Raw genomic sequence first — 13,980 nt, forward strand, 5'->3', positions numbered from 1 at the left:
CTTCATATTCTCTAACTTCCCTACTTTACTGGCACGTGTAGGCATGACTCTAGGCCCTTATATGATGCCCACCCTATCACACAACCCAATCCACTCGTGACTCTGCTTCTTAGAATCAATCACCTAGCACAAGTTTTTGTCCCCAAATAGACTCTAATCTCTCAACTTGTCCGCCTTCCAACCCTGAGGTTTGATCTGCATCCACAAGGCTTAGCTACAATGGCTCTCCTATGGATGCTCATGTTGGTTTCGATATCCAACGCATGGTCTTTCCGTTTCTAGCTCTCCCCAATGCTAGCACGACATCGTTCTTTCACCGGTAATCCATCGTCTGAGGATTCCGACAAAGAAAGTTGCGACTCGACCAGTCAACGCAGATCCATCAAGTTGGTGCCACACCCTCACAAACGCATGAAGCAGAAAGCATGTTCACTCTTCCCCGGCAGCAAAATAACCTACACACACGAGAGGTCCCATTCAATGCACAATGTGTCGAAGGACAACAAAATGAACATGCCCTAAGGCGCTCTCTTCAGTTCCTTGGACAGTCGCCCTATTGTGGCTCAACCCATTTGGAGAAGCAAAGAAAAAAACAAAGAGGGGAAATGAAAAAAAAGTAGAGAGAATATTAAGAATATTGTGAAAAAACAAAAAATATCACCGATTTTTAGAACATTGTAAAAGAAATATTGTGAATTTTAAAAAATTTTATGGTTTGAAAAAAATCATGAATTTAAAAATTTTGCGATTTATAATAATTTAGAAAATGTTCACAAATTTTAGAATGTTCTCCAAAATTCAAAAATGTTCGTGAATATAGAAAATCTTTAAGAATATAGAAAATGTTCCTGGATTTCGAAAGAAGTTCCCTGAATCTCTGAAATGTCATTAATTCAAATAATATTTATGAATTTTTAAAAAATTTAGGAGGACCACTTTCATGTGCGAATAGGCCCAACCACAACCCACAACAGGTCCACTCCATGACATGTTGGGCCACTAATGCAAAAATTTCTCCGATGCACTAGGAAGCTCCATTCTTAGGGAGCTTAATAACTTAAGAGATTCACATATTGTAACCACCTCAAACATAACCCTAGCTTCCTCCTTCCTACATCAAGAACATGGGAGTGGAGAAAATGTTATATGGTATGGGCCAAAAATTCCTGAAAAGGGAGGCTAAGAGGAACTGCAAAGAGAATGGGAGTCGGGTGGAAACAACCGGCAGGCGAAAAAGAAAGAGGACACGGGAGAACCTTATAAAAAATGCTCTCATATGCTCATACACCATAAGGAAGGGAAAAGTTGTAGTATGAACATCGCGACTAGAAGAGACATAACAGAATTAGGGATTTCACACCCTTGCCATAGCTGCAGCCGGTCCCCTCCCATAGATCGCCCTTGGTCCTTAGAAGTACGGCATACATGGTCACCCTCCCTTTCCCCCTTACCAGTGGCTGGGGGCCAGCCCATGCTTTAGCTAGTTTTAGTGTCTTAGTTGGGACGGTGAGAAGCAGCAACGATGTCCAAGAGTTAGAATATTGTCATTTCTTTCGTATCATCGCTCTGGCTAATCTTTTTGGATTCAGTCGACACCGGTCTTCGATGGATGTGCTTGGATCAAGTCGTCGTTGGTCTCCGGTGTATCGGTCTGGATTGTGCTGGCCCTCATTTTTGTTTGTGTGTTTCCTCTCTTTTCGAAAAGGAGGATATACCCCTAGCCTCTGCATCTGGATGAGCATGCAGCCATTTTATTAATTATTTACAAAGACCATGCAAAGTAATACATTAGTAAGCCTGAAGCCACCATCTAGGCAACACTTGTTGCTACTCCTATCCCCTTGATGAAGGTGTGCCGAATGTCCGAAGGGAATACCAAATAGACATCACACCAATGCCTAACATCTAAAGTCGGATGTCCCAGCCCAGCCACATACCGGGACTGGGTCACAAACCGGTCCGGCGTACTCTCAGAGGCTGCCGCTGCCATCTTTCACCGGTCCATCTCCAGAGCAGGAACTGACGCATCGACCATGCCTGGCCTGCCGTCGACGCCACCGTGGCGCCAGACAATGCCACCATCCTGCACGTATCCGTCCACACGCGCCCGTCGATGAACCTCCGTAGCGCCATGCCGCCAGATCCGTCGTCGGCCTTGCAGTAGATGTAACATCGCTCCTCCTCTTGTCCCCTCCAGCCAGCACTTGCTCCAAAATGATGCCCCCAGGAAGGATAACGACATTGAAGGTGCCATCATCATCCGATCCGGTAGATCCAGATCTAGGGCTTCCCTCGAAGCATCACGAGTGGGGTGCCATGACCTGCAACAACGATGCCTCGAGAAGGGAACGACGACATAGACGCCGCCATTGTCCGCCATGATCGCAGTCGGCATGATTTTCACTGGAAGTCGCGTCCCCCCGATCTCACAGCTGGGTGGAGCCCAACAGAGCCTCACCGTGGAGACGAGGGCCGCTGTCGGCACGCCGACAGGGAGCCTCCAGCCGCTCCTCACCGGTCCTCCTCACGCCACCGGCCGGCCAAGGCCATACTGTGACGGATCTGGGCAGGACGCCAGATCCGCAACCATCCATGCCACCCATTCTGCACGAAGCCGCCACCCTCGCTGAATGGAGCGCCGCCACCACCACCCAACCTCAGGCCACCTTCGCCATGGAAACTTTGATCGCCGCCGCGTAGCAGGGGCGCCGCCCTGACTGTCGTCCCTGACCTTCCCGCATGAAACGCCTCCTCCGCCTCACAGGGGATATCGCGGCGACCAGCCACCATGGATCCTATGGCGCTGGGCCCACCATCACTGTGGCCCTTGCCTATGGCAACAGCGGCTGGGGATGAAACGAAGGGAGTCTGGCGGCTAGGGTTCGTGGGGGGCCCAGCGTCGCCCGAGGGGAGGCGATACGGGGGGTCGAGGGGATGATGGTACCTTCCCTCATGTATTGCCTTTTCGATATGTGCACCTCCTTGTCGGTGATGTTTGATTTTCTTGTGCGCCGGTCCTATAAAATTTCAAGTGCTTGTAGTTGACGTTAAGTGGTTCATTATTTATTGCATATATATTACTTGAAAGCATAAAGGACTTTATTTAAGGAGGAAAAAGAAAACCTCCTACGCCGGATACATTCGTCCATACCCTCTTCTATCGATGACCGCCGCACCGGAGTCGGCAGCAGAGAGGGAGGGGCCCGCTCCATCAATTTCTGATCTCTCTATGCCTGCCGCCGAGTTAACAACTGTACGTGCGGTACCAGCCACCACGTTGAAAATATCGTGCTGTCCGTATAACCATTGTATAATCTCCGTCGACCAGCACGTGTTCTTCGTGCCAGAGACGGCCCGAAGAAACACCCCGCCACCACGTCCCCCAAATTCGACAGCAACAGCCCACACGACTCGCTGCGATTCCTATAAAGCAAACTCATCAGTCTCCTTCCTCCAACCAACTCAACAACCGATCAAGCAGAGCCTCCCCTCCCCCCTGCGACCGGCCGAGCTCGTTAGGCTTCGAGAGCGCACAGGGAGATCGGTCGATCGAGCGAGCGAGCGAGCGGCTAGAATGGCGGCAACAGGGAGCGCTAAGAGCCGACGGTTCGCTGCAGCGTGCAGCGTTCTCAGCCGCTGCATCAAGGCGGCGGAGGCGCGGCCGGTGGCTCTCCCCCTCATGCCCGGAGCGGAAGTGCCCGCGCTGCAAGACGAGCACGCTGTGGGTCCTGCGCCGGAGCATGCGCAGATGACCATCTTCTACGGCGGGCAGGTGCTGGTGCTGGACGAGGTCCCGGCAGAGAGGGCGGCCGAGATGCTCCGGGTAGCTGCCGCAGCAGGCACCGCGCCAGGGGACGGCGACCTGCCCATGGCGAGGAAGGCGTCGCTGCAACGGTTCATGGAGAAGCGCAGGGGAAGGGTCGCCGCGCGCGCAGTCCCTTACAGCCGGCCCGACGGCGACGCTTTCTCTTGTAACCGCCTCACGCTCACGCTCTGATTCGTGTTCATGCGTGGTAGAGTAGCCTGAGTAATTTACGGTCCATGTAAATGTGTGGCTGTTGTTGGAGTCCAAATCCTGAATTATGATGAGAAAATATTGCTGTCGTTGTTTTGACCAATCGATCGTGGCGAATTGGCTTGACTGGCTTCTTTTATTTATCCATGGTCTTTTTTTTTTCTTTACCAATCCATTGATTTATTCTTTGGGGGGAGGGTTAAGACCAACCCATGGTCTTTGCTTCACATGCGCGATGACTTGGCTACTATTCCCCACTTGGCTGTGTGGGCAGATGGACCCCAGCATGTTAGAGCATCTACAACCACAGGCCTCAACGTTCTATCCAATAGTCGGGTCACTTCGAAACAAAACAGAGATAAAAAAGATCACCCAATTGTAATCTTTATTTTGTCTGGGCATGTCATTTTCAGGTAGTCCGTAAATCCCATATCAAACCCATATATGGGGAGGATATGGGACCAACTAGAATTTGATACACCACAGATTATCTTTTCTCGTTCTTTATTCTTTCTTTTCTCTCTCTTTCTCTCCATCAATTATATGCATATGACCAGAGGATAATATGAGGAGTGTTTGTTTTGCAAAGTGAGTGTCAAAAACGAACATGCTCAGACACTGAGCAGGCACGTCCGCAGACATATAGGAAACCAAATAAGCACAATTGTAGTACGTCGTCATCGCACAATGGCATGTAAATACAAGCGTCCATATGTCCCCTCGCATTTCTGCAAGTACTCTTATGCCCATGGGACTACTTCATTGCAATATAAGTAGTACCATAAAACTTAAATAATAAAAGATACTCTATACTCCAAAAATCTTATATCCAAATTCAGGTGCTTCCAAACAGAGATTTGAGATGAGACATGTCGAATCAGGGAAACATTACGTTTTAAGAATTGACTAATACTCCCTTCATCTCAAAATAAGTATCACTGATTTAATACAACTTTATACAAATCAGCGACACTTGTTCAGGCCTCCTTTGGTTTGGAGGAATTTCATTGGAAATCTAGAGGATAGGATTCTCATAGTATTTTTTCCTTAAGAGCCCTTTGGTTCATAGGTATGGATTCCTATTCCTACATAGGATTGGTTCCCATCCTCCACATTTCATAGGAAAATAAAAATGAGCCTAGACTCAATGGAAAAATTCCTTTGGTGTGAACCAAATCACATCTCATTTCCTATTCCTATTCCTACTCATAGGATTTGAGATACATGTAATCTCATTTCCTACAGATTTCTTATTCCTACGATAATCCTATCCTATGAACCAAAAGAGGCCTGAATATATTAATAGAGAAGAACATGGGTATTCACCAAGAAAAACATGGCATGAAATATTACAAAAAATGGTTCTAGCGATTATTTTGCTAGCACAAAATCCAAGCCGAGGCCCCACTCTTGATCACGTGATCACATCGATATCAACGAAAAGGTATTCTCCAAAGAGTAATGCTAAAGTTATGGATCCCTTTTACGAATTCTAATTGGGCGACAGTTTCTGGTTGCAGATTAGGGGGGGGGGGTCAGAAAGAAGGAAGAGGAGGAGAGAATTTATTAAAAGTTTCCGTAAAAAAATCTGTAAATCATCCGTGGTTGTAGGATTTTTGTTGTCCAAAATATTAAAGAACCACCCGCAAAAAATAAAACATCGACAAGGCGGTTGATGGCACCTGCCCATGGGGTGGGAGGCATCGTTGCAAGGTTTACTGTCTTATTCGGTTAACGTCTCACGCTTAGGATCTGATTCGTGGCCATGCTCATGTGTTAAATGATAAATTTCTTTGAAGTGTTCTAGTGTTGGATGGGTTTAGTATAAATATTTGAAGAGATTATTGGACACCAGGAATTTTGGCCTAAAATATTAAGCTAAAATGAGTAGAACCAGGCTAAAGTGGGTATCTGATTTATTCATAAACGGGACAAGAAGATGATATGCGAATTTAATCTCACATTTGTTTTATCCACATGATGCCGATGGGATTCTAAAGATGCGTATTCAATCCTCGGGAGATGGTGATTTTTATTGTGTGGCAGTATGAGAAGACAGGTATATTCTCTATAAAAGTGTGTATAATCTGTCTATGAAGCTCGAGGAGAACAAGGAGGATTATAGGCAATTTAGCGATGCTGTGAAGGGGGAAAGGAAGCCCCGGAATGTCATTTGAAAGGCCAATGTCTCTCAAAAGATCAGAATTTTTCCTAGAGTTTTGCATTTAATAGGCTCGTGATTCATATTAATAGAGTTATTTGCCACCAGGCACCTCGGGTATGTGCTCTATCTGCGGGGTGGAAGATAAATGCACTTTTCATGCTCTAGTGACTTGTCCTAAGGCGAGGGCTTTGCATATGTCGTTGACGGAAGTGTGGAATATTCTGGGGAAGATGTTTTTAAGTTTACTGGGCCGGATTGGTTGCTTATCTTGGTGGATCAGTTAAGTTCTTCGGTTTGTGAGCAAGTCATTTTCATTTTCTGGAGAGCTAGCCATTTAAGGAAGGATATGATGTTTGGCAAGGGAGAGAAATCTATCTCTGCCTCTCTGCTAATTTTGTGGAAAATTAATGGTCATCGTTTTGGTTTTGTTAATCCAATGCAGAGTTGGTTTCTAAAGTCAAAGGTAAGGGAGTAGACGATGATTTAAGATTCATCAATACTCCTCCGAGTATCATTGAGGTGTGCAGCCTCCACCTTTGAATTATATTAAGATCAATGTTGACTCGAGTTCTGTGGATAACGTTGGCGCTACAAGTGTGGGAGTTGCCAGGAATTTTGCAGGCCACGTCCTCTTGACTCCATGGGATTATAGTGGGTCGTGTGTACTAGTGCAGACGAAGCAGAGCTCCGGGTGTGCCTAGCTGGTCTTTATATCGGTATAACTCTTCATAAACCTATTATTTTGGAGACTGGTTGCTCTTTTGTGGTTTCTTTATTTACAAATAAAAATCTTGACAGGTCACACCTTGTAGATCTGAAGAACAAATATTTATCCATCTTTATACTTTTTCAGAATTTTAAGCTGAAGAAAATCAATCGAAGGGCCAATGAGGTCGCACACCAGATTCCAAAATTTAGCTTCGATAATAGGTTAGAGGGTATTCTTTGTACTCGTTTTCCGCCTTGAATGGCTAATGTTGTAAGAAACGATTGTAACAACTTTTAAATTTATTAATATATGGGAGGTGTTTTCAAAGAAAGAAAATAAATCTTCGTAGCTTGTAGATTGTGCTTCTAGAGTCTCTAGATTGTGCTTGTAGAGTCTCTAGTTGCTCGGTAGAATATAAACGGTATGTTGATGTTTTCTTTATTCACGATAAAGAATGAATTTATTAACTTAAAATGAAACATCGATGGGATACAAACACAATAAATACATATCAAGACTCTACAGGATTAGGCCATACACATCTAACACCAACATACACATACATTCATACATACACACACACAAAGAATCACATATGGAAAATGCAAATTAATACAAGACTGAAGATATGCCTTAACAAAGGGGGGGGACTATCAAAATATTGATCAACAAACAACAACAACAACAACAATTTACCATGAGATGTGGTTTTTGAAACGATGGATTGTCAAAGAAAAACACATAATCCTAATGACAACCACAAAACATGGTTGCGTTCTTTCCTCCTCCATACGAAATACTCCTAGGCTATTAGTTTCGTCCTTCACCTTGGACGCCATCGCCAATCCGCCTTGCCTCCAATGGCCTTCGGGCCATGGAGATGCGGAGGACCTCACCCCCCTCTCATCCTGCCGGTAGGAGGTACCTCTCTCTTATTCTTGTTAGGTTACGTGTCTTAGTTGGGGCTACATCGCGGCGGCTATGTTTCTCAGTAGGAATAATGCTCCCACGTTTAATCCCATCCCGGTGATGCGTCTACTCGTCAGAGTGCATGTGAAGGTGTGTCTTCGTCGGATCTCGTGGAATTCAGCCTGTGATTTGTTTGGATCTAGTCTTTATTCGTGTGTTTCCAATTTTGATTCTTTTGATATACAACTCTCTTTATCAACGATGGTTTTTTTTTGCGGGGGATCAACGATGGTTGTTGCTCCGTTGCGCTGGTCCTGTGGCACTTTAACATGAAGACTTCCTAACTATCTACTATAATAAGGTTTGCCCGGCAACTGTGAGAGAGGGGCGTTGACGACAGCTCGTTTTCAGCTCACTCAATTTGTTTATAGTTGCCACACTCACTAGATTGTAGTTTTGTTAGCTATATGTTTTTTGTGCGGAAGTTAACTATGGTATTCTTTATCCAGTTATGTTTTTTTTCAACTTCTTTGTCCTGTTATGATTGATTATGAATAGATCATAACTTTTTCAAAAAATAAAACAAGGTAGGAATCATGATGAGTGGAATTAAGGTTGAATGGTAATTAGGACCGGTGCTTTGAGACCGAAATCGGCACATGCCGTAAACCGGGTCTAAGCTGATGGAGAGTACAACCCGGTCCTCCTATAAGATTTTTCTCCGGATGATCGCCTCACGGAATCACGGAACCGGCAGCTGGAGGGAGACCCACCCCATCAATTTCCAACCTCTCGGCCTGCTGCCGAGTTAACAACTCAACGTGCGGCATGAGTGGAGTACCAGCCACCACGTTGCAACTATCGTGCTGTCCCTCGACCAGCACGTGTTCTTCGTGCCAGAGACCGCCAGGAAGAAACATCCCACCCCCCCACGCTTGACAGCAACAGCCCACAGGACACGCCGCGGCCGGCCGTGCGATCCTATAAATCAAAACCCATCTCACCACCCCTTAATCCATCAGTTTCCTTCCTCCAACCAACACAACACCCGATCAAAGCAGAGCTTCCCCTCCCCGCTACCACACCGCGAGTTCGCGAGGCCTGGAGAGCGTACAGGGGGGTTGATCGATCAAGCGGCAAGAATGGCGGCGACAGGGAGCGCTAAGAGCCGACGGTTCGCCGCAGCGTGCGGAGTTCTCAGCCGCTGCATCAAGGCGGCGGAGACGCGGCCGGCGGCCACGGTGGTCCTCCCCCTCATGCCCGGAGCGGAAGTGCCAGCGCAAGACGACTACGCGGCGGGTCCTGCACCGGAGCACGCGCAGATGACCATCTTCTACGGTGGGCAGGTGCTGGTGCTGGACCAGGTGCCGGCCGACAGGGCGGCCGAGCTGCTGCGTGTCGCTGCTGTCTCAGGCACAGCGCAAGGGAACTGCGAGGCAGCGGATGGCGACCTGCCCATGGCGAGGAAGGCATCGCTGCAGCGGTTCATGGAGAAGCGCAAGGGAAGGCTCGCCGCGCGCGCCCTTCCCTACAGCCGGCCCGACGGCGACGCGTTCTCCTGGAGCCGTCTCACGCTTACGCTCTGATTAGTGTTCATGCATAGTAGAGTAGCCTGAGTAATTTACAGTCCATGTAAATGTGTGGATGTTATTGGAGTACAATTCCTGAATGATGATCAGAAAATCTAGCTGTCTTCTCGCAAAAAAAAAGTCCCGATAACTGCCACACGTGTAGTGTATCGGGTAGTTGTGCCACACGCCTCGTGTGGCATGAACAGCAACCAGCCCACACATCTACGTGTGGGCAAAACAACTAATGCCCACACACATCTTTTTTCCCTTCTGAACCCTCTCACACGCGTGCGTGTGGGCGAAGTTGATAACGCCCACACGCCCGTATGTCAGGCCTCGTACCTTTCTGATCCCGCACGCGACGCGTGACGTCCATCACGCGCCTGCAGTTGCCATGGTCCAGACCCTCGTCCATGTTCGTTTATCTGCAGTTGCCATGTCGCTGAACTACGGTTGCCATGTCGGATAACTGCAGTTGACATGGTTGCTCAACTGCGGTTGCCATGTATGGTCTGATCTAATGTAGTTGCCATGATTTCATAACTTTAGGAGTTGCCACATACTAACACTAGGCGGTTGAGAGAGTTGTCATGTGCTCACAAGCATGTTAGGGCAGTTGCCATGTAAAAAGAAAAAGTTGCCATCTGCTTACGTACACGTTAGGGCAGTTGCCATGTACGTGCACATTGAGGCAGTTGCCATGTACCATGCAAAAACACATGGCAACTTGGTAAAAGACAGTTGCCATCTGATTACGTGCACACTAGGCGGTTGCCGTGTACCCTGCAAAAATACATGGCAACTCGGATAAAAAAAGAGAGTTGCCACCTGCTTATAAAGCACACTAGAGACAGTTGCCATGTGCGCTGCAAAAACACATGGCAACTAGCAGCTTACGTGTGGGAGGGGAGACGGACGTGTGGACGAGATGGCAAATGCCCACACACCAGCCCTTGTGCGTGACTGAAAACTGGTGTGTTGGTGAACTGCTAAACGCCCACACACCGGCCCCTCCGTGTGATAAAACGGATGTATGAGCGAACTGTGTCACACATCACACACACGCCTTATCCTACGTGGCACAGAAAATCAGGCAGATTGTGTCAAGATTCGTGCATATAGTACTGAACAATGATGGATGCGTGTGGTCGAGATGGTCAACGCCCATACGTGTGGGCGTATAGGTGTTAACATTTCCAAAAAAAATAATGTTACTTTTTTATAACAAATCTAAAAAAATAAAAAAAAATTACAAATAGCACCCTAAAAAACCAATCTAGCCACACCACCAACGCGTGATAAGGGCGGACCACCGTCGCCGCTGCTCCCTGCGGAAGCCAGCGAAATCCTTGGTTGTCCGCGGGATTAAAGATGTCGTTGTTTCGACCAACTGATTGATCATGGTGAATTGGGCTTGACCGGCTTCTTTTATTATGACTAATCCATGGTCTTTTCTTTTCCTTTTTCTTTTTATCAATCCATGGCCTTTGCGTCACATGCCTGATGGCTTAGTATTACCCACTTTGCCGTGTGTGCAGATGAACCCTAGCGTGTTACGTCGTCTTCGCGCCTCATCGCGCCTACATATACCAGCATGTAAATACAAGTGCTCATATGCTTCCGGACATTTTTTGGAAACCCTCGTACATACACGTATGCATTCACCCATATGGGTTTAAAATGAATAAAATATTCATCTATATGAATTTATACTCGCACATCATTAATTTTGTATGACAAACTTTTAATCTATATATCTTCAATCATGACAACACAAAGAACAACAAAGATAATAAAAATTAAAAATTACAATCAGGTCCGTGAATCACCTAGCGATGACTACAAGCAATGAAGGCCGAAGGCGCGCTGCGCCCCTCACGTGTCGGAGCTGGGCAAACCTTGTTTTACTAGACAGTCAGGGAGTCGTCATGCTAAAACCCCATAGGGCCAGCGCAGAGCAGCAACCATCGCTGATGAAGAAAGTCATAGATAGGAAAGATCAAATCTGTAGACACCCAAACAAAGACGAACAAAGACTGAATTCAAGCATATCCACCGAAAACCAGCACCGACCGAATCACGCAATATCCGACGGAGACACACCTCCACACGCCCTTCGATGGCACTAGACGTATCATCATGACGGGGATAGAATGTGAGAGACATTATTCCTACTCAGATACATCGGCACCATCACACAACCCCAACCCAAATATTGAACCTAACAAGAACAAGAACGGGTCCCCTCCTGCCGGTGGGGGGCCGAGGCCCCACGCACCTCCATGTACAGATAGTCTTTCCCATCACTCCAATCTTTACTTACCTACCTTGGCTTAACCCTTGACCAGTGTTATGGATGATGCACTAGTTGAAAAAATAATTGGCTCTTCCTTCTTGTAGCAACAAAATCCAATCTCCCCCTCATACGAACCTACCTCCATGACTTTCATGTCAAATTGAAACTCCTTCCCTTGCATTACCCATAGCATTCTGTGCTTCGGATCTAAGGGTCCTCTTCGCTGAAGCTAATCAGCCTGGTACAAAAGGTTCGTCAGGCCCGCATTCAGAAACTTCTACCTCAGGCTCATATCCATAAAGATATTCTCTCGCCTAATTCGGCTCTACGTAAGATAGCAAAAGTACGGTCGAGCAATCGACATGATATATTTGCTCACATTCCAGACCAAGGTCATAATTCACAGGAACATTCTATAGTCTTAGTCAAAGACCCAAAGGCCATCAGAGATGAGGCGGACCGGTGACTTCGCCGACGGGAGGAAGAGTTCTACTTCACCGTAGTACCGTAAAACTTTATAAACAAATACAATGTACTCAGAGAAATCTTATATTCGAATTCAGGAGCTTCCAAAATAGAGCTTTGGGATGAGACGTGTCTAATCAGGGAAACACTAACTTTTAAGATTTGGCTAAATATATTAATAGAGTAGAAAGTCGGTATTAGCAGAAAAACATGGCATGGACAATAACATGAAAAAGAAATGGTTCTAATGATTATTTTGCTGGCGCAAAATCTACTCGACAATAACGAAAAGGTATTCTCCAAGGAGTAATGCTAGAGTTAAAATCCTTTTTACGGATTCTAATTAGGCGACAGTTTTTGGTTGCAGATTAGGGGTGGGGGGGGATTTATGGAAGTTTCTGTAAAACATCTGTAAATCATCCGTGGATGTAGGATTCTTATTGTCCAAAATATTAAAGAAACACCTGCAAAAAATAAAACATCGACAAGGCGTTGGATGGCACCTTCCCATGGGGTGAGAGGCATCGTTACAAGGCTTACCGTCTCATCCGGTTACGGAGTCATCCTTAGGATATCATATGTGGCCAAGCTCATGTCTTAATGATAAATTTCTTCAAAGTACTACAGTGTTGGAATGGTCTATATAAATATTTGGAGAGATACATGGATCCCCAGGAATTCTGGCCAAAAATATTAAGCTAAAAAGAATTGAAACAAGGTAAAGTGCCTATTTTATTTATTTATAAGCAGGATGAGGAGATGGGATGCGAATTTAATCGCACGTTTGTTTTATCCACATCATGCTGACGAGATTCTCAAGATGCGTAGTCAATCCTCGGGGGATGGTGATTTTATTGCGTGACACTACAAGAAGAACACTATATTCTCTGTAAAAAGTGTGTATAATCGCTCTATGAAGCTCAAGGATGACAAGGGGGATTATGGGCAATCTAGGAACGGTGTGAATGGGGCAATGAGGCTCTGGAATGTCATTTGCATGGCGTGTTGCGTTTAATAGCCTCATGGTCCAGATTAATAAAGTTATTCACCACCAGGCTACATCGGGTATGTGCTCTATCTGTGGGTGGAAGATAAAGAATATTTTTCATGTTTTAGTGACTTGTCCTTAGACGAGGGCTTTGCGTATGCCTTGAGAGAAGTGTGGAATATTTTGGGGGAAGATGTTTTCAAGCTTTTCGGGATGGATTGGTTGCTTATCTCGTGGGTCAATTAAGTTCTCTGGATTGTGATCACGTCATTTTCATTTTCAGGAGAGCTCGCCATTTAAGGAATGATCTGATTTTTGGTAAGGGGGAGGAACCTATCTCTGCCTCTGCTAATTTTGTCAAAAATCACTAGTCATCATTTTAGTTTTGCTAATCCAATCTAGAGTTGGTTTCTAATATCAAAGGTAACAGAGTAGGGGATGATTTAAGATCCGCCAATACTCCTATGAGTATCATTGAGGTGTGGTAGCGTCTGCCTTTGAATTATATTAAAATTAATATTTACGCCAATTTTGTGGAGAGCGTTAGCGCTGCGAGCGTGGGAGTTGTTGGCAGAAATTTTGCAGATGACGTCTGAAAGAACATGCGGTGCCCCCATGTTTGGTTTTGGTAATTGATGACAATCTCTATGGACTAATGGTTGCCTTGAGTTATATTTGAAGGTTTTGTCCATAGGCTTTTCTTGGAGTACATGTGTTGGTTTCAAGGAGAGTTTGTGTCGACCAAGGTGCTATTCAAGGAATTATCCAAAGATTGGTCATGTGAGTGCTGAGCTTATTGCAAGCATGTCTTGAAGAAGAAGATTGTGTGATCATTCAAGTCTACCTTCAAGACATCATCCAAA

General features: G+C 45.9%; 2 protein-coding genes across 2 annotated transcripts; both read left to right on the forward strand.

Annotated features, from left to right (window-relative positions):
* The first annotated feature begins 3,444 nt into the window (after positions 1-3,444).
* On the forward strand, positions 3,445-4,118 carry LOC125521695 (protein TIFY 11e-like). Its single transcript, XM_048686751.1, has one exon. It carries the CDS (start codon positions 3,575-3,577, stop codon positions 3,995-3,997), a length of 423 nt encoding a protein of 140 aa, XP_048542708.1. The 5' UTR covers positions 3,445-3,574; the 3' UTR covers positions 3,998-4,118.
* A 4,683-nt stretch (positions 4,119-8,801) lies between these two features.
* Positions 8,802-9,480, forward strand: LOC125521789 (protein TIFY 11e-like). The gene has a single exon (XM_048686850.1). It carries the CDS (start codon positions 8,940-8,942, stop codon positions 9,381-9,383), a length of 444 nt encoding a protein of 147 aa, XP_048542807.1. The 5' UTR covers positions 8,802-8,939; the 3' UTR covers positions 9,384-9,480.
* The last annotated feature ends 4,500 nt before the right edge of the window (positions 9,481-13,980 follow it).

This window comes from Triticum urartu, chromosome 7 (assembly GCF_003073215.2).
Source record: "Triticum urartu cultivar G1812 chromosome 7, Tu2.1, whole genome shotgun sequence".
Taxonomy (NCBI): domain Eukaryota; kingdom Viridiplantae; phylum Streptophyta; class Magnoliopsida; order Poales; family Poaceae; genus Triticum; species Triticum urartu.